At 47.6% G+C, this 21750-nt stretch overlaps 1 protein-coding gene across 2 annotated transcripts in view; it reads right to left on the reverse strand.

Annotated features, from left to right (window-relative positions):
- Positions 1-21750, reverse strand: part of SBNO1 (strawberry notch homolog 1) — a 144663-nt gene that overhangs the window by 69913 nt on the left and 53000 nt on the right. For both annotated transcript variants that reach the window (XM_073586093.1, XM_073586094.1), the window contains 5 exons: positions 19698-19871; positions 19421-19614; positions 19162-19293; positions 18186-18321; positions 11411-11523 (listed from right to left, as the gene is read on the reverse strand). In XM_073586093.1, coding sequence (XP_073442194.1) covers positions 11411-11523; positions 18186-18321; positions 19162-19293; positions 19421-19614; positions 19698-19871 — 749 coding nt within the window. The remainder of the gene's footprint in view (positions 1-11410; positions 11524-18185; positions 18322-19161; positions 19294-19420; positions 19615-19697; positions 19872-21750) is intronic.

The following is a 21750-nucleotide window of genomic DNA, read 5'->3' on the forward strand; positions in this document are numbered from 1 at the left end:
TTTGGAAACTAGACCCCCCCAAGGAACTTATCTAGACGCAGAGTAGTCACTTTGATCTCCCAGGTGCTTCACAAATTGATCCGTGAAAAAAAAGATACCTGGTTTTTTTTTTCCACAAAAATTTTCTTTTAGCATCAGTTTTTTCATTTTCACATGGGCAACAGGATAAAATGGATCCTAAAATTTGTTGGGCAATTTCTCCTGAGTACACCGATACCTCATATGTGGTCATAAACCACTGTTTGGGCGCATGGCAGGGTCCGGAAGGGAAGGAGCGCCATTTGACTTTTTGAATGGAAAAATAGCTCCAATCGTTAGCAGACACCATGTCGGGTTTGGAGAGCCCCTGTGTGCCTAAACAGTGAAAACCCCCCACAAATGACACCATTTTGGAAACTAGACCCCTTAAGGAGCTTAACTAGATGTGTAGTGAGCACTTTGAACCCCCCAAGTGCTTCACAAAAGTTTATAACGCAGAGCAGTGAAAATAGAAAAAAAATCTTTTTTTCCCCTCAAAAAAAAATGATTTTTTTTAGCTTGTAATATTTTATTTTCACAAGGGAAACAGGAGAAATTGGACCCCAAAAGTTGTTGTCCAGTTTGTCCTGAGTATGCTGGTACCCCATATGTGGGGGGGAACCATTGTTTGGGCACACGTCAGGGCTCGGAATGGAAGTAGTGACGTTTTGAAATGAAACTGATGGAATGGTCTGCGGTCATCGTTACGTTTGCAGAGCCCCTGATGTGCCTAAACAGTAGAAACCCCCCCAAAAGTGACCCTATTTTGGAAACTAGACCTTCCAAGGAACTTAGATGTCTGGTGAGCACTTTGAACCCCCAAGTGCTTCACAGAAGTTTATAACGCAGAGACGTGAAAATAAAAATAAGGACATGACTTTTTGCAGGAAAGACGGGGACGTCCTGAGAACTGCCTTGTCCTGATGAAAATTCAGGAATGGAGAACGGCAGGACAGGGCTGCCAATTCCGAGATTCGTTTGATTGATGTAGTTGCCACTAGAAAGACCACTTTCCAAGAAAGAACAGTCAGCGGTACGTCCTGCAGAGGTTCGAAGGGAGCCTCCTGTAAGCCTCCGAGCACAAAGTTAAGATCCCATGATTCCAATGGTCTTTTATAGGGAGGCGCCACATGGGAAACTCCCTGAATGAATGTCTTCACCCGAAGTTTGGTGGCCATTTTTCGTTGGAATAGCACTGACAAGGCCGAAAACTGGCCCTTAAGCGAACTAAGCGAGAGACCTGACCTTAATCCAGATTGTAGGCATTCCAATATGGAAGGAATAGAAAACACCAGTGGGGGAAAGACCCTGGTCCTTGCACCACAAGAAAAAGGTTTTCCAGGTGCGGCGATAAATGCGCATGGACACGGGTTTCCTAGCATTAATCATGGTGGAGATCACATCGGGAGAAAAACCAGCCCGTCCAAAAATCCAAGATTCAATGGCCACGCCGTCAAAGACAGGGCCTCGGAGCTCTGGTGGTAAAATCGGGCCCTGAGAGATTAGATCCATGCGATCTGGAAGCCGCCAAGGAATGTCTGTAACCAGTTGTACTAGTTCTGCGTACCACGCCCGGCGCGGCCAATCTGGCGCGACCAGGATTACTGGTACTCCTTCTGCTCTGACTTTCTTGATGACTCTCGGGAGCAAGGGAAGATGAACGGGAGCCGAAATTGGTGCCACGGCAGAACTAGGGCATCCGCTCCGATGGCGGAAGGATCGGGCAATGAACAGAGGAACCTTGTTGTTTAGTCTTGAGGCCATGAGATCCACATCTGGAGTCCCCCAACGATGGCAAATCTTCTGAAAGACCTCCGGATAAAGAGACCACTCTCCTGAAGCAAGGCCCTGGCGACAGAGAATCTGCAGCCCAATTCTCTATGCCCGGAATGTGGATTGCTGAGATGGATGAATGGTTGGTTTCAGCCCAATGGAGGATGTGACTCACTTCTTGCATGGCCATCCTGCTCCGAGTACCCCCCGACGGTTGATATACGCCACAGCCGTGGCGTTGTCAGATTGGATCCTGACGGGGTGACCTGCGAGAAAATGGTGGAAACTCAGTAAGGCTAATCTGATCACTCGTATCTCTAAGATGTTGATGGGGAGACATGATTCCCGAGTTGACCAACGACCCTGTGCGGTGGGGTGACGAGAGAAAAAAAAAAAAAAAGCACTCCAGCCCAGTAGACTGGTGTCGGTGGTCACCACTGACCATCGTACCGGGAGAAAAAAGACTTTTCTTGACTCAGGGAGGATTTCAGTGTCCACCACTTGAGGGCTTGTCTGACCCGCAGAGACAGAAGGAACAGACAGTCCAGGGAGAACGGGTTCTTGTCCCAAGATAACGCATGTGGTAAGGGACGGAGATGGAACTGTGCGAATGGGACTGCTTCCATCGCTGCTACCATCTTTCCGAGAACTCTCATGCTGAAACGCATGGAGTGAGAAACTGGTCGGGAAAGAGTCCGCGCTGCCCGTTGTAAGGCTCGGGTCCTTTTCTGGAGGGAGAATGACCAACCCGCGGGAAGTGTCCAAAATCATTCTCAAAAAGGAAATCCTCTGAGCTGGTGATGGGGAAGATTTTTCGAAGTTTATCTTCCAACCCAGGCGAGAAAGTGTATTTACTGTTATATCCACGGATTCCTCGCAGGCTGGAAGGGATGGACACTTGATGAGCAGGTCGTCCAGATACGGCAGCATCACCACTCCCCGAGCGTGGAGAATGGCCATGACAGCCGCCATGACTTTGGTGAACACCCTGGGGGGCGGTGGCGAGTCCGAAGGGCAAGGCAACGAACTGGAAGTGTTCCTCGCGTATTGCAAAACGCAGGAACTGCTGGTGGGACGGGCAGATCAGAATGTGAAGGTACGCGTCCTTGATGTCGATGGATGCTAGGAACTCTCCTTTTTCCATTGAAGCGACAACTGATCAGAGAGATTCCATTCGGAATTGCCGTACCTTGACAAACTGATTTAACAGTTTGAGATCCAGTATAGGTTGCATGTAGGTGAGAAAACAAGGGGAACTGCTACCTTGGATCTAATCCTTATAAACAGGGAGGAAATGGTTGAGGAGGTAAAAGTGGCTGGAACCCTAGGAGGTAGCGACCATGCCATTTTAGAATTTTGGATAACTAGAGGAGGAAGACCTGTGAAGACTCAGACGTCAAGGTTAGATTTCAGAAAGGCAGATTTTAAGGGATTCAGAAAGAGAATTTGAGGGATCCAATGGCTGGATATCCTTAAAGACAAAAATGTCCAGGAAGGATGGGAAATCTTGAAAAATGAAATTCTCAAAGCACAATTGTTAACAATTCCGAAGAGAGGGAAGAACAGGAAGCATTTAAGGAAACCAGGATGGATGAACACAGAACTTAAGCACATGCTAAAAAGGAAGAAAAAAATGTTTATAAAATGGAAAGAGGGAGGCATATCTAAAGAAGAATATAATGCTGTCTGCAGAACCTGCAGGGCCCAAATCAGATTAACTAAAGCTGACAATGAATTGAGGCTTGCAAGAGATGTCAAAAGCAATAATAAAGGATTTTGGGGATATGTCAAAAGTAAAAGAAAAGTCAAAGATGCTCTAGGATTTTTACAGGATGAAAATGATGAAATGGTAAGACAGGATGTTGAGAAGGCCGAACTTTTAAATTCCTATTTTGCATCTGTTTTCTCTCAGAAAGGAAATGTAACATCAACTGTTCTTCACTGTCCTATTAAGGGAATAGAAGAATCCAGGATATCTATAAACAGAAAGATAGTGAGGAAACACTTAGCTAACCTAAATGAATTCAAGTCTCCAGGTCCAGATGAATTACACCGCAGAGTACTGAAGGAGATAGCAGAAGAAATTTTTAAACCCCTCTCCATAATCTTTGAAAATTCTTGGAGAACAGGACAAGTCCCAGAAGACTGGAGAAGAGCAAATGTTGTTCATATCTTCAAAAAGGGGAAGAAGGTGGACCCAGGCAACTATAGGCCGGTGAGTCTGACTTCTATACCAGGAAAGATCTTTGAACAAATTATTAAACAACATGTATGTCAATACCTGGATAAGAATGAAGTGATTAAACAGAGTCAGCATGGGTTTGTAACTAATAAGTCATGTCAGACTAACTTAATTTCCTTCTATGATGGAATCACTGATTGGGTGGATCAAGGAAATGCTGTAGATATAGTATATCTTGACTTCAGCAAAGCATTTGACAAAGTCTCTCATACAATCCTTATTGAAAAAATGACTAAGTATGGAATGGACAAGGCAACTGTTAGGTGGATTCATAACTGGCTTAGTGATCGGACCCAAAGAGTGGTCGTAAATGGCTGCACATCCAGTTGGAAGAATGTCTCAAGTGGAGTACCACAGGGCTCTGTCCTGGACCCTGTATTGTTCAACATCTTTAGCAACGATTTAGATGAAGGAATTGAGGATAAACTGACAGAATGGTTTTTAACAGGGAAAAATGCAAAGTACTACATCTGGGCAATAAAAATGAAAAAAGCATATACAGAATGGGAGAAACAGGGCTAATCAACAGCACATGTGAAAAAGACTTGGGTATACTAATAGATCACAGACTGAATATGAGTCAACAGTGTGATGCAGCAGCAAAAAAGGCAAATGCAATTCTAGGATGTATTAACAGAAGCATACAGTCTAGATCACGTGAAGTCATTATTTCCCTCTACTCCTCTTTGGTCAGACCTCATCTGGAATATTGTGTCCAGTTTTGGGCACCACATTTTAAAAAAGCCATCAACAAACTGGAACAAACTGGAACAAGTTCAGAAAAGAGCGACCAGAATGGTGACCGGTCTGCAAACCCTGTCTTATATGAGGAAAGGTTGCAGGATTTGGGGGATGTTTAGTTTGCAAAAGAGAAGACTGAGAGGAGACTTAATAGCTGTCTACAAATATCTAAAGGGCTGTCACATTGTAGAAGGATCATCTTTATTCTCATTTGCACAAGGAAAGACTAAAAGCAATGGGATGAAATTGAATTCCGGGAGGAGACACAGATTAGATATTAGAAAAAACTTTTTGACAGTTAGAGTGATCAATGAGCGGAACAATGGAAGTCTTCAAACAGAGGCTGGACAGACATCTGACTGGGATGATTTAGCGAATCCTTCTCTGAGCAGGGTTTGGACCAGATGGCCCAGGAGGTCCCTTCCAACTCTACGATTCTATGATCCTTCTTTGGAACCACAAAAAGGTTTGAATAAAAACCCCTGAACCTTTCGCCGAGGGACCGGAATGATGACTCAGTCTCTTTGTAGCGCCTGAACAGCCCAAAGGAAGGCTGTTGTCTTTTTTCTTGGGGGGTGAGGACGAGAGAAGATTCCATCTTGCATCCAGAGGACACCAGCTCCCTGACCCACTTGTCGTGGAAGACCGCGAGCCAGGTGTGACTGAAGATAGACGACCGCCTACTTTGTCGGTGTCTGCCAGATACCGCAACAAGTCACTGTAGAAGATCTATGGGGATCTAGCTCCCCTTGGCTTGGGCATTCAAGAGCGGTTATGTCTGTATGAGACCTGTGAGCCTCTGTCTCCGTGGGGGGATCGACTAGATCCGGAAGAGAAGGTAGTGGAGGACCAACCGTTACTGTTGCGAAAGGGTCGAAAACGCCGAACAGCCCTTTGTTGGGGAAGGAATTTACTTTTTCCCCCTGTATTGTCAGAAATGAGCTGGTCCAGTTTCTCTCCAAATAGGCGACCAGGTTGATAGGGCAGCGAAGTCAACGATCTTTTAGATGTGGCATCCGCCCGCCAGTCGCGGAGCCATAGGGCTCTTCTAATGGAGATTGCATTAACACCCTCGCACGTCTCCAGTCCATCCTTAACTCTGCTGCCCGACTAATTCATCTCTCTCCTCGCTACTCCTCTTCTACACTCTGCAAATCTCTTCACTGGCTTCCATTCCCTCAGCGTATCGAGTTCAAATTACTAATACTGACCTACAAGGCCATCTATAACCTGTCTCCTCCATATATCTCTGAATTAATCTCCCGATGTCTTCCCTCACGTAATCTCCGATCCTCCCAAGACCTCCTGCTCTACTCCACACTTATTCGCTCCTCACCCAACCGCCTCCAAGACTTCTCCCGAATAGCCCCCATCCTCTGGAATTCTTTGCCCCATCACATCCGGCTATCAACCACACTCAGATCCTTCAGAAGGAACCTGAAAACCCATCTCTTCAGGAAAGCCTACAGCCTGCAATGATCCCCGCTGCCCCCTCACCACTACTGGAGCTATCGCCTCACCATCACTGGAGCTGCTGCAACCCCCCAACCTACTGTCTCCTTCCCCACCATCCTGTAGAATGTAAGCCCGAAAGGGCAGGGTCCTCTCTCCCCTCTATATCACAGTCTGATTGTTAGTTTGTTTACTGTAAGTGATATCTGTAATTTGTATGTAACCCCTTCTCTTGTACAGCACCATGGAATCAATGGCGCTATATAAATAATAAAATTGCATTAGCGGCAGTTTGAGCAGCGCAATTTGCGGCATCTAAAGAAGCATCCACTACAAAATCCCCTGCGTGAATTATCTGCCTGGCGATACTGGTTGCCTCCGGAGGGAGATTGCTACCCTGGAAGGCAGTAATTAATACTTCTGCCCAAGCGGCCATTGCCTTAGCGACCCAAGTCGCCGCGAAAGATGGAAAGAGCGACACTCCCGAAGCTTCAAAAAACTGAGCGAGCAAGGTAGGCAATTTGCCGATTGGAGGGGTTTCTGACTGAAGAGCCCTCAGAAACGGATAGGAGCATTTAAGAAGCAAGACGCGATACAGGAGAGTCCACAGAAGGGGACTGTAACCAATCCTTCATTAGGTCTGGAACAAAAGGGTATTTAGCCTCAGTAGACTTTTGCTTGTGAACCGCTTATGTGGCCGACACCTATGTTTCTGGACCATGTCCTTAAACTCCAGATGGCTGGAAAATAACCTGCGCACATGTTTGGTCCTCTTAAATGAGATAGCGTGTTCTGGAGCGGGAATAATTTTCCTCATTTAACTCCAGAATCCTGTTGACTGATTCTATAACAGAATCACGCGACTCTTGGTCAGTTGGAGGATTCTTAGGGGCTGATGTGTCGGATTCGAATTCAGAGTCGTGCTCGCTGCGAACATTAGGAGAGGGAGAGCGAGAGACATAACTTGCTGATGCGCGAGCGTGATTAGGGAACGCGTCATTGGTCCGATTTCTAGAGACTTGGCCATCCCTTGAATGAGCACAGCCCCTCGGGCGATAAAGACTCGTTCTGACAAAAAGAGGATTCCTAGAGGGAGTCTATAGCCTGGGTCAGTGACTCCACAGACCGTGACAGGGACGTAGCCCACTCAGGGGACTAAACGCAGGGGGCACCATTGCAGCGGCGGCAGATGGCGTCTGAGCGACGGTCGGGTCGCAATCCATGCATAACGGATTAGTCTGGGCTCTGGGCAAGGCAGACTTGCAATTGGTAAACACGGTAAAAAACGCAATGTGCTTCTTAGTAGCCCGCTTAGCTTCCTTAGATTGAGACATAGCGCCCCTGAAAGGGTTAAAGGCAGAGCCTGGGCTGCTGCTGCAGGGAATGTGCAGGGAAGGGGTTAAGCTTTGTTCTGAGGGCAGATACAGCTTACCTCCGGTCCTGTGCTGTGTCCCCGGGAGGAATAGAGGTGGCCCCGTGGTGTCACCCAGTGTCCGGCAGAGTGCGCACCTCACAGCCCGTTCCCAGAGCTGGCTGGGGTAAATTTCACGGCGCCCCAGAGACTAGGATTGCGCCTCTCATAAGGAGCGAGAGGCGCCAAGGTGGTGGTGGGGGCGGGGTTTGAGTGGTGGTGGTGCGTGTGTGTGTGGGGGGGGGGTTGCGCGGCGGCGCTATTCAAATTGCGGCCTAGTAGGCCGAAAAAGCCGGGAATTTTTAGCCTACTTGCGGTAAGCGCCGGGAGCGGGTGGGGCCACGACGGGGCGCCGGTGTTCTGCCACTGAGACAAAGTCAGTGCTTCTCCCGGGAAACCAGGACACGACCCCATACCTCCATCCAGTGCTCAGGCAGGCCGCGCTGCCCAGGGCCATCCAGCTGCAGGGGTCTCATCCTCCCGGGCGATGCAGCAGAGCTGGAGGAGCTCTTAAAGGGGTATGCTCAATCGATCCACCCTATGGGCAGGGGGATGGAGAGATATGGGGCTGATTCAGGGCATCCAAAATCGCTGCTCAAGTCTTCTCCATACACTCCTGTACTTTGTCCTGTTGTGCTTGTCCTTGTATCCATGGAGTACCGGGACTGTAAGGGAACCATCGTCAGAGGAATCATCCCCATTCGTCGCAGGAAAGTGTACGGGGAGGTATACTCCGCGTGCTTGCCTGTTGTTGGTTCGGGGGAATAGCGGGCTGTAGAAAGGAACAAGTTGCCCCCTTCACTCTTAATTAAAAAACTAAAATGTACAGAAAAATTCAAAATTGAAAATAAAATTGAAAATAAAAACGGTGGGGTCTGAAGCCAGACCCAAGTGCCTCCTACAGAAACTAAGCAAGAACTGAAGAAATCTCAGCCAGCGTGAGGGTGTGGGGAGGAGTTAACTTCTTTTCTGCATTTAGTGTCCTCCTAGTGGCAAGCAGCATAACACCCACTGTCTTTTTCCCCCAATGAGGCGTAGGAGAAAAATCATTTTTTTTCCACAAAAATCATTTTTTAGCCCCCAATTTTTTATTTTCCCAAGGGTAACAGGAGAAATTAGACCCCCAGAGTTGTTGTGCAGTTTTTCCCCCGAGTACGCTGATACCCCCATAGAATCGTAGAGTTGGAAGGGACCTCATGGGCCATCTGGTCCAAACCCCTGCTCAAAGCAGGATTCGCTAAATCATCCCAGTCAGATGTCTGTCCAGCCTCTGTTTGAAGACTTCCATTGAAGCCATTGAAGGAGAACTCACCACTTCTCGTGGCAGCCTGTTCCACTCATTGATCACTCTGTCAAAAAGTTTTTTCTAATATCTAATCTGTCTCCTCCCATTCAGTTTCATCCCATTGCTTCTAGTCTTTCCTTGTGCAAATGAGAATAAAGATGATCCTTCTACAATGTGACAGCCCTTTAAATCAGGGCTGTGGAGTCGGAGTCGTGGAGTCGGTGCTCATTTTGGTGGAGTCGGTATAAAATGGACCGACTCCTAAAATATATAATAAATTGGGTACAGTAGTTCAATGCAGAATGTGCTGAATATTTTTTCATAGGAATTTGGGAAAGTTATGAAATGCCCTATAAATGGCTGTTCTATTCCTGATCTAAGGCTACATTCACACACACCATTTTTGCTGCGTTTTTTGTGGATACGTTTTTCAGCTGCAAAAGCCGATCAGATTTTTAAAAAACCGCATCACCTGAAAGGTTTTTGAGCTCATAATGTTTTCAATATCAAAAGCAGATTAGAAATCTGCTCTATCCATTTATCCATATCTGTCTCCATATCTTATCTGTACCAAAAAGAATGAAAGCCAGGTAGCACACAGACTAACACTTCCTGCCAGGCAAAGGAGGAGGAAAGAGCGTCTCAAACATCATTAACAAGATATTTTGTAAGTGACAAAGTTACTGTAACAATGACAGTAGATATGTCTAAAAGACAGCTCATACAGCTTGTTGTGAAGGACGGTGTACCATTATCATTATTTGCACGACCAGCTTTTACAGCTCTTAATGGAGAAATGGCCCCCAAACTTGGTGTTTCTCTGGAAAGAGAAAGTATTAGAAAATTAGTGATTGAAGAAGCCCTTAAACAAAAGGAAGATCTTAAAAAGACTCTCAAAAGACACTTCATGTTTCTTAAAATGGTTGCCTGCACACGTCACAGAGTGAACTATTTTGCCATCAATGTTCGATATGTTTGTGACAACAAAAATTGTTACCAACACGCTGGCAGTAAAAGATACTAAAGCTCATCACAGCAGCCAGTTTCTCCAGGCCTTAGTGGAAAAAGTTCTGCAAGATTACGAACTCAAAAAAGAACAGGTTCTTGCTATTGTAACGGACAGTGCTTCAAACATAAGTACAATTACACTGATGAATGAGAGTAATGAACAACAGCTAGATGAACATTTAGGATTCAGTATGTTTGAGATGGAAGGCCACAGTGCTGTTCATGTAACTGAGGAACAAACAGATATTACTACAGAAGAACAGCAAAATTATACTGTAGAAATAGATGATCTTGTTGAAGCTGCTTCAAAACACTTTCCTATTCATCACATGCGCTGTGTTGTGCACACGCTGCAGCTGGCAATAAGAGATAGTCTGCAAGAGGGACATGCTGGAAATCTGATTGGAAAAGTGAGGAAATTGGTTATTGCCGCCAGAACCCCTAAAATGGATTCCATCTTGAAGAGACGTGCTGGAAAAGGGCAATTGTTGATCAACTTTTCATTTTATTTTGATCAATGTGAGTTTATCACAGTGATCAAAATGAATGAATAGAATCTGCAGCCGGCAGATTTGAGTGGGTGCACTGCGCATGCGCCCGTCATTTTCCAAGATGTCGGCGCCCAGGATCCGGGACCGCGGAAGCGACAGCGGCACTCGCAAGGTACCTTGAGGTGATCGGAAGCTGGGGGGGAGCGGAGGGAGCAGATTATGACAGCGGCAGCAGATCACCACTGTCATTCAGTGGCGGGGGGCATATCTCCCCCGTTAGCGGGGGGGGGCTGGAGGTTGGACCGTTGTTTCCTGCCATGTCCGATGCTACTGCAGCATCGGTCATGGCTGGTTTGTAATATTTCATTGATGAAATATTACTATCGCTCTGATTGGCTGTTAAAAGTGAAACAGCCAATCAGAGCGATCGTAGGCACGTGGGGCGAAGCCACGCCCCCTGGGGGTTAACTATCAAGGGTCCTCTGTGTGCAGGTCGGGTGATTTTTCAGTGACCCCGGTCACCCGACCCGCAGGGGGGCAATGAATTCATGACGCCACATAGGGGTCATGGGTTGTATTGGCATGACTTTTCATGACGCCTATATAAGTTGGCCATAGTAACGCTAGCCGACCAAGATTAATTCAACCAACTATACTGTATGGTGGTGACGCTTCTGTCTACTGGTAGCAAATATTGGTAACTGAAATCAAACAGCATTTTTTTTTGTTCTTGCACGAGATCCTCTTGTGTCTTGTTAGGAGATGGGGAGTTGTGTGAAATGGCCAAATGAGTGTTCGGCCATTAACCATCTAAGATATATGGCCTTGTTTAGACATGCAAGATAAGTTAGCACTCAGTGACAATATTTTAGCAATATCATTAGTTATATTTGTATAATATGGATCAAAATATTGTATAGCTTCAGGAGGGATAATGGTATTCGTGCATAGTCTAACAACATAAGTATCCATCGCTGAAGTAAACTTACCAAACTTTCCAATCTCTTAGCAACAATTGAAGCAAATCTTTGTTCTCCAGCTAATTCTGAGATGAGGAAGACATATTCTGGAGCAGTAACTTGATTAGATCTGTGCGTTCTACCTACAACAAACCGGTTGAAAAAAAAGTTACATAGCTAAAAATTTAAATTATAAAATGCACTTTTCTTAGGCCGGTTTCACATTTGCGGCTGTGTCCGCAGCGTTTCTGACACATACATCCGCATGCGTCATGTTTTCCTTTAACGTTGTGGACACAGGTACATGCGTTTGTATGCGTTCGACTGCGTTTGTTTACGCATGCGTCGTTTCGGGTTGTGCGGTGGGGTGCGGCTAATGCAACATGTTGCAATTTTGGAGGCGGCACATTGCCGCCTCCAAGCCCATGCGGAAGGAATGCTTCTAAACAACGCATTACAGTCTATGGGAACGCAAGCGTACGCGTTGCGTTTGCATATGCAAGAATTTACTTAAGACACCCATTGGGCGTGGCTTGCGAACATTCAAAAATTCACCGGGAAAATAGCACTTGCCAATCATCCGCAACCGCAAATGCATGCATACGTTTGCGGACGATACACTGTGTACTCAACCGCAAACGTTAGCCTAACTCCATGGAAAAAGGAGATTTTTGTGTACTCACTGTAAAATCTCTGTCTCTTAGCCTCTAATTGGGGGACACAGAACCATGGGTGTTATGCTGCTGTCCACTAGGAGGCGACACTATGCATAATCTGAAAAAGATTAACTTTGGCTCCTCCTCTGCAGTATACACCCCTGGACGGCGTCAGCCTTCTCCAGTTTTGTGCAAAAGCATTAGGAGGAACATAACAGAAATAACAACCATGCCTGTAAGAAGGCCACCATGTACGAGCTCAAAGAACAATATGAGAACTCAACCATAACAACGGCCCGTAAGGGCAACAGGGTAGGAGCTGTGTCCCCCAATTAGAGGCTAAGAGAAAGATTTTATGGTGAGTACACAAAAATCTCCTTTACTCTGTCGCCTCATTGGGGGACACAGAACCATGGGACGTCCCAAATCAGTCCCTGGGTGGGAAGCAATGGACGAATATTGTGCTGACAGCTCCCTAAACTTGGGGCACTGCCGCCTGAAGAACCCGTCTACCCAGGCTCGCGTCCACTGAGGACTGGGTATGAACTTTGTAGTGTTTTGTAAACGTGTGTAGGCTAGTCCAGGTGGCCACCTTACACACTTGTTGTGACGAAGCCTGGTGCCGAATAGCCCAGGAGGCCCCTACCGCCCGCGTAGAATGTGCCGTGATACCGGCCAGAAGATTTGTTAAGGCGGTAAGCCTCTTGTATGGTGGACCTGATCCACCTGGGTAGCTTTGGAAGCAAGCAGACCCTTGCGAACGCCTTCCGGAAGAAGGAAAAGGGAATCAGACTTCCGGAAGGGTGCAGTCCTAGACACGTATATACGCAATGCCCTGACGAGGTCAAGCGTATGCAGAGCCTTCTCCACTCTATGAACCGGAACTGGGCAAAGGGATGGCAGTGAAATTCCCTCATTGAGGTGGAAGTTGGACACAACCTTCGGAAGGAAGGATGGAACCGTACGGAGAACCACCTTGTCCTGGTGAAAGGTCAGGAAGGGCCGTCTGAGAGTGCCGACAGTTCAGACACCGTGTAGCGAGGTGATTGCCACCAGAAAGACCACCTTCTGTGATAGATGGCGGAGCGGGACTACTTTAAAGGGGTTCGAAAGGTGGTGCCTGCAATGCTGTCAGGACCAGGTTGAGGTCCCACGTCTCCAGTGAACGTCTGTAGGGGGGAACTAATTGGGAGATGCCCTGGAGAAAAGTCCTCACTTGCGGCTTGTTAGCAATGCGTCTCTGGAAAAGCACTGAGAGCGCCGACACCTGGCTCTTAAGCGAGCCCAGGGATAGCCTGGCGTCCTGGCCCGATTGAAGAAACCAAGAACTTTTGGGAGGGAATATGGGAGTGGGATCTGGCCACGGGATTCGCACCAGGTAAAGAAAGCTCTCCAGGTACGGTAATAGATCTTGGTGGAGGCTGCCTTCCGTGCCCTGATCATGGTTCTAATCACATCCGGTGAGAGCCCTGCCTGGGTTAGAACCCAGGTCTCAAGGGCCACGCCGTCAAATTGAGGGCCCCTGAGTTCTGGTGGAAGAACGGACCTTGTGACAGAAGATCGGGACGGTCGGGGAGACGCCAGGGGGCGTCTGCTGTAAGTTGTAAGATGTCAGCGTACCATGTACGTCTGGGCCAGTCTGGCGCGATCAGGATGGTTGGAACTCCCTCTTGTTTGATCTTCCTCACGACTCTGGATATCAGGGGAAGAGGTGGAAAAACGTACAGAAGCTGGAACTGGGACCAGTCCTGAACCAGGGCATCTGCTCCGAGCGACCGCGGATCGCGTGTCCTGGCCATGAAATTGGGGACCTTTGCATTGAGATGGGATGCCATTAGGTCCACGTCCGGGGTCCCCCAGCGATGACAGATCTGGCGAAAAATTTCGGGATGAGAGACCACTCCCCCCGAGTCCATTCCTTGTCTGCTGAGGAAGTCGGCTTCCCAGTTGTCCACACCCGGGATGTGGACCGCAGAGAGTACCGACCTCGTGTCTTCCGCCCAGTGGAGGATATGTGCCACTTCTCTCATCACCTGGGTACTGTGGGTCCCACCTTGGTCATTCACATATGCCACCGCCGTGGCATTGTCCGACTGTACTCTGATATGAGAGGCTGCCAGTAATTGACGAAAAGCTCTCAATGCCAGGAAGATGGCCCGAATTTCCAGGATGTTGATGGGCATGTTCGCTTCCACTGGTGACCACTTGCCCTGTGCTTTGTGATGTAGGTGCACCGCACCCCAACCTGTCAGGCTCGCGTCAGTGGTCAGGACCTTCCATTGACCTGAGAGAAAGGATTTTCCCGTTGCAAGTGAGGTTGGCTTGAGCCACCAGTGTAGGGACCTCCTGGTTGCCGATGTTAGCCGGAACTCCCTGTCGAGGGAGAAAGGATTCCTGTCCCAGGACTTGAGGATGGCTAGTTGAAGAGGCCTGAAGTGAAACTGGGCAAATGGTACCGCCTCCATTGCTGCCATCCTGCCGAGTACTCTCATGGCAAACCGGAGAGATCGGGGGGAATTGCGGAGGAGTATGCGGACTCCTAGACGGAGAGCCAGTGCCTTGCCCCTGGGAAGGAGCACCAGACCCCTGGAGGTGTCGAATAGCATCCCCAGGAAGGTCAGAGACTGACTCGGGGTAGTTGATGACTTTTATAGGTTGACTAACCAGCCCAGGCGACTCAGTGTCGATAGTGATTGAGACGCTGACCTCGCAATCCTTGAAGGTGGAAGCCTTGATGAGAAGGTCGTTCAGGTATGGAACAACTACTATGCCTCTGGAGTGTAGAACGTCCATGGTGGCTGCCATGATCTTGATAAACGTTCTGGGAGACGTGGCGAGCCCAAACGGGAGAGCCACGAACTGGTAGTGGTCCTGGTTGATTGCGAATCTGAGAAATCTCTGATGGGCGGGAGCAAACGGTATATGTAGGTATGCGTCTTGTATGTCTATGGAGGGGAGATATTCTCCCTTCTCCATGGACGCAAGGATTGACCGAAGGGACTCCATGCGAAAATGACAAACCCGAACATACTTGTTGAGTTGTTTTAGGTCTAGTATGGGCCGAACGCTGCCTCCCTTCTTGGGGACTACAAACAGATTGGAGTAGAACCCTCGGAAGCGCTCTTCTGCAGGAACCGGTACTATGACTCCTGTCTGAAGGAGGGAGGAAACGGCTTGATGAATGGCACGAGCTTTGTCTGGCGGTTTTGGGGGAACAGATAGGAAGAACCGGTGCGGTGGGCTGGAAGTGAACTTGATCTTGTATCCGGAAGACACTATTTCCTTGACCCACCTGTCTTCTGTAACAGGCAGCCAGACCTGCTGAAAGAGTAGCAGTCTTCCGCCTACGGGTGGGGTGTCTTCCGGAATTCGTGAGTCATGAAGAGGAGAAAGTCTGAGGTTTCCCTCCTTTGGGCTTTGCCTGGCCTGCTTTCGACTGCCAGGTCCTGTCCAGCGTCTGCTACGCCCGTGGGTTGTCCCTGCACGGAGAGCGGTTACGATTTTGTGCTGGGCGCGAGACGGACCAGCCTGAAGAATGCCGAAAGGATCGGAATCGAGTTTGGTTACGCCTTTTGAACGTGCGTTTAGGTTTTGAGGGAGAGAGGTACTCTTACCCACGGTGGCAGTGGATATCATTGTGTCCAACTTTTCACCGAAAAGCCGCCCACTGAGGTACGGGAGATGCGTGAGGGACTTCTTTGAGGCCGCGTCCGCTTTCCATTCCCGCAGTCAGAGGATACGCCGGATCGTGATGGCGTTTGATGTTATTCCCGCTACACCTCTTGCGGAATCCAGAGCTGTATGAAGCATGTAATCTGCTACCACCGCTATTTGTACCGCCTGGTCTGACAGCTCAGGATTTGAGGCTTGGAGGCCAGCCTGCAATTTTTTGGCCCAAGCTATAATGGCCTTGGCCACCCAGACTGAAGCGAACGCGGGAGCCAGAGCAGCCCCTGCCGCTTCGAAGATTGAACGAGCCATGCGTTCTACCTGCCGGTCTGAGTCCCTCAGGGTTGAGCTATCTGGCAGTGAGGGGAGGGTCTGTGCTGCTAGCCTAGAGACTGGGGGGTCCACTTCGGGTGGATCTGTCCACTCCTTGGTGTCCTTCTGTGGAAAGGGGTACCTTGCTTCCAGATATTTGCAATTGGCGAATTTCTTCTCAGGCTGCTTAGTAAGTATCGCCTGAAATTCCGGGTGATTAGAGAAGACCTTAGGTGGTTTTATAACACTTTCAAAACAAATTTTGTGCTCTGGGGCTGGATCAGAAATGTCCAGCACCCGATGGATGGAAGAAATTACGTCCTCAACTAGCGCCGTATTGCTCGGGGGGCCAGGGACCTCTCCGTTTCGTTGTCTGAGTCACAGATGCCTTCAGATTCCTGCGTGTCGCTAAGGCGTTGCCTAGTGGGCGAACTGGGGCGGAGGTCTTCTGTGGTCAGGGATCGCTGTGGAGATCTGCGTTGTCTGTCTGTTAGGGGAATGTCTAGGTGACCTGGAACCACGGTGTTTCTCCCTGGAGGGTGATGACCGTGTGCTATGGGATGACGCGGATGAACGCGACCTGTGGGTACGCTTACGTCTGTGAGTGTCGGAAACGACATGTCCTTGACACGAGCTGTCCCTTTGCTGGGTAACGTTCATAGCTGAGACATGACCCTGCAGAGCCTGGAGTAGTGTGGAGGTTAGGTTATCTATGGACTGTGTCAGACTGTGACATCCGAGTAGCCCATTGCGGCATGGTAGCCGACGCTGAAGCAATGGTAGGGGCTTCTTGGGGCTCTGACCCAGTATTTTGGATACAATCCCGGCAGTGCGGGTACGTGGTGCCACTGGGGAGAGTGGTTTTGCAGGCTGTGCAGAAAGCATAAAAGCAGTCCTGCCTGGTTCTCTTCCTTGAGCCCGGCATAGTGCACAGAGGCTGGCTAGCAGATGACCCTACAAGGGTGGCTACGCAGAGGAAAACTATAGGAGAGCCTTATAGGTAATATGGATTCACAGCCGAGTAAGGAGAACCCAGCTGTGATCTTACCCCACCAGTGTGCCCCTAGGTCCAGTGCCGACAATTCAGTCCTGTACCCCCCGGATACTGCGGACGTTGCTGCTGATGTCACAGACGGCGTCTGCTGCAGCGAAGATGGCCGCCGAGAAGACGAGGAGGAAGAAGGGGGCAGAGAGCTGAAAAAGAGCGCGCAGGGCTATGTAAAAACGCCCTGTCTCAATCCGCCCCTTCTATGACACTGTAGAGTGTCATATCCATCATCCGGGGGGCGGGGAGGAGGCGGCGGCTTCAGCTAGGCCGAAGCCGTCGTCTAAATTAGAAGCATGATGCCCAGAAGGGCTCCAGGCCGGCGCAGATGTCGAGGAGGGGGTCGGATCTGAACCAGACCCCTCCGGAATGAGAGGCAGGATAGCGGTGGGGCTAGCAGCGGTAACGGGGCCATGTGAGAGGTCCCCCTGAGGCGCTATGGAGCTGATGCTGCCGCAGAGACAGGGGCACAGGGAGCCCTGTCTCTATGTGCCATGTCTGCCTACACTCTCCCCTGGCCCCAACAGGAGCTCGCAGCAGGGCTGGGGTCCCTGGCTGTTTAAGCTGCAGAATGCTGCCTTGTACCGACCCTACCTGAGGCGTCTCAACCTAATGCCCCCAGAGGGGGATTAGGGAGGGTGCGTCTGTCACCATCAAGGGTCTTCATCCTCGCCTCAACCTCAACCCAGACCCCAAAGGGATTGGGGAAGTAGGGGGGTCTCTACTTCAAACCAGTACCCGAGGGACTGCGGAAGGAGCGACATGGGGAATAGCCATCTTAACTTCAACCGGGCACCACATAATAGGGGGCCGAGGAAGGAGCCATGCCGGAAGTCTCGCTGGAGACCCACTTTTCTTCATCTGTAATCCATCAGAAAAAAAATAAATAAAATCTTTAGGTGTGCCTCCTTGCGACACTAAGCAAAAACTGGAGAAGGCTGACGCCGTCCAGGGGGGTGTATACTGCAGAGGAAGCGCCAAAGTTAATCTTTTTCAGATAATGCATAGTGTCGCCTCCTAGTGGACAGCAGCATAACACCCATGGTTGTGTGTCCCCCAATGAGGCAACAGAGTAAAACCCCAAAACATCTGTTTATATTTTACCACCACAATCAAAACTCACCAAACTGCTGAATAGCTCTATCTGCACTCCAGGGCAATTCCAACGTCATATGTACTCTTCTCCTCTGATTCTTTGCTCTACGGTCAGCTTGTAATGAAATTCCTGAACTGGCAGCTTCTGAGATGATCGCTATATTCTTCAAGACAAAAACCTTAATGTAAACTTTATTTGATCTTTAAAGGGCATCGTTAAACTCAGAAGTGTAGAACGTATCCACAAGACCCATGTCAAATGCCAGCTTTACATATGGGACCCTCCTCCCCTTTAGCAAGAACTGAGCTCCCTAATCTATCTGGAGAGGTAGTTTCCACATTTAGGTGGAGGGTGAATAGAAATTGTGAGAAAGTGAGGGGGGAATTATATGTGAAAGCAGTTATGTACAGTATACCCTAAAATGTGCTTAGAATAAAATTGAACCCACTGGAGCGCCTTGTAATTACAGCTGCAACTTTGAGTTGAGGTATGGTTGCGTCAGTTTGTTTTTTGCTATAGCAGCAGAGTAGGAAGCTCTGAGTCTCAACACAGGCCAGAGCCACACGTAAAACCCCTGACGCATGCACGAGGGACACGTTGGTGCAGTCGCCCATGTTGCGGACGGACGGACAATCTGGCTGCGATCCGGAGGAAAGGATTGCCTTTTTTTGTAAGCTGCCACAATAAGACTTTTTTTTTTTTTTTTTTTTTTTTTTTTTTTTTAAGTTGGACTAACCTGGGTCACTGCTGCTTTACTGTACTGCGTGAACAACGCTGCATTACAAAACTCACGGCACATATGCAAAGTTTACTTTTCATTTGATGGCCGGCAGGATATAGCAGCCGACTATTATAACCACCTAGTGAAGAGTGTTACACCTTTATGATCATAAATGGGGTTCCTATTAGGCATTTATGACCTATCCATTCATCAAAATCCATTATAGCATATCCATAACCACCCATCAATAGGATAGCTTACAAATTGTCTACAAATACTAACCTTTTCTCCATCCATGAACCTCTGTTTCTCAGTGATATTTAGAATTTCTACAGGAACATCAAGTTCTGATCGAGACTCATACGATATGCTTCCATCATCATTACTGACCACTCTACCTTTCCGACCAGTCATCTTTAAGTAAAAGCAAACCCACACAACAATACACAGTTTATAATATGATGCTTAAAATGACCACACCAGTCTGATACAAACATAAATGGGTTCTGTAAACAGAAAAACAGTTCTTAACAAAAAATACCTCTGCCACATTATCTGGTCCTCCAAGCTCATCAATAAGTTCATCCAATGTATTTGGAGGCAAAGCTTCTGCCAAATTATCCAGTTTCTCCAAAATCTCTTTCTTCATTTGTTGAGCCCTTTCCACAGAATCATGACTCGTTACGCAGCTGTTACTGGAATTGGCATTACTGGAAATTGCATTACTAGAAATAGCTAAAAGAAGAAGGAATGTTGTTATTCTCTTATACTTGTTCATCTTTAAAAATCATCCAGTATTATAAGTTTTGATAAATCACCTGGAAGGCTGGAAACAGTACTTGCAGGAGCAGATTTGACAGCAGATGAAAAGCTGGGCCGCTTAGACCCAAGTCCTGATGCTAATAAGGCACTTTGAATGGAATCTGGATCAATGCTTTTTTTTTTCTTTTTATCTTTACTCTTCTTGTGTTCTTTTCTAATCAGCCAAGGATCTAGAATAGCAAAGCATGAAGATGCATTTGAAGTCTATACAGTAAGACAATACCTATACCTACTAGGTTACTCAAAATGAACAAGGTCAGGATTTTCTTAAAAAAAAAAAAAAAAAAGTTTAGAAAACTTTTTTCAGTGCGCTTACATTTTTTTCATTGTGAAATTTGCCATTCAAAAAAGAAAACCCACATACTTTAGTTTGAAACAGAGAACTACAGTGTTTCCTTTAGCATGGGTACATTTCTCCTATTCAAAAAACAAGACAAAAAAAACCTCAAGTCCCATGTGCACATATATACATACATATACAGTACAGACCAAAAGTTTGCACACACCTTCTCATTCAAAGAGTTTTCATGACTATGAAAATTGTAGATTCACTCTGAAGGCATCAAAACTGTGAATTAACATGTGGAATTATAGAATTAAAAAAAGTGTGAAATAGCTGAAAATAGGTCTTATATTCCAGGTTTTTCAAAGTAGCCACCTTTTGCTTTGATTACTGCTTTGCACACTCTTGGCATTCTCTTGATCCCCCCCACGGACGCATTTTTTCGCCGAAACGCGCGTCGGGGGGGTACACACACCGGGCGGTTTGCCTCCTATCTTGACCAGGTAATGAATTCAACATGTTACATTTCCATTGCAGCATTGTCTGCTGTATATTATGAATTATGTCTGGCGTAATGAATTAAAAGAGGCTTATTGGGAGATGTGCAATTTTGTTGTGAGCAAATACATATATATAATTTTTGCTAAGTGCTATATGCGGTTTACATTTACTCCCTCCCTCATGTAGGTGTGTCCCATGTCTTCTCTGCATGTACAGGCAGTTTTTGGATCCCTTTCCTCACTGTGTCATGTATCCTGGTTTGTGAATTAATAAATCATATTTTTTGTATTCTTTATACGTTCTGTGAGATTTTTGTGGTAGTTTTTATTATATATATATATATATATATATATATATATATATATATATATATATATATATATATATATATATATATTTGTTCATGGTGCGACTATCTCATTAATGTCCAATTGTACATCCTGTGGCGCAGTAATATAATGACATCCAGTGGTCATAACTGAATACAATTTGGCATACCTGAGCAACATTCTATGAAGTGCATAAGGATATGGATAGCAGAGACAAAACATGGCACAAAAGACAATACAAGACATGGCACGGGATAAGAGGCAGAATACAAGCACAGAGCGTGTGCAGAGAAGCACAACAGGGCAGAGTGCAGGGGCACAGAATACAGGGAGCAACCAAGCAGACCAATCAGCCTAGCAGGGAAGCAACACGATACTCAGGCCCCGACCATAGGAAGGGGCGGTCTCATATAGGGCATTAGCACCTGCACTTCCGGGGCAGTGACCAGTAGAGGACTTCCGGATCGAGTCCTCCAGGATCATAGAGAGGATTGCTGGATCAGATTCTGATGGACCATAGAGGATCACATGGTCGGGTCCTTCAGGACCATAGAGAGGATCACAGTAGGCACAGCAGAGACAGGCGCGCACACAGCAACGGCATGCAGCCATGAGGTACGCATGCACACCAATGACGGTGCACAGCAATGAGAGGTAGCACATGTGCGCACAAGCAGTGGCCTACAGCCATGAGGTGGAGCACGAGAGCGCACCAGCAACGGCTGGCAGCCAAGAGGTGAGGTGCGCGTGCACACTGCTCCAGGGGTCACGCAGCACAACAGTCATGAGGTGCGTGTGCATACTGCTCCAGGGATCATGCAGCATAACGGACATGACAGGTATAACAGTTCGGTGCGCTTGCACACTGCTCCAGGGGTCATGCGGCATAACAGACATGGCGGGCATGACAGTGTGAAAAGCAGTAATCAAAGCAAA

The sequence above is a fragment of the Dendrobates tinctorius genome, unplaced genomic scaffold (genome assembly GCF_039654945.1).
Source record: "Dendrobates tinctorius isolate UK_male_01 unplaced genomic scaffold, ASM3965494v1 ptg000090l, whole genome shotgun sequence".
Taxonomy (NCBI): Eukaryota; Metazoa; Chordata; class Amphibia; order Anura; family Dendrobatidae; genus Dendrobates; species Dendrobates tinctorius.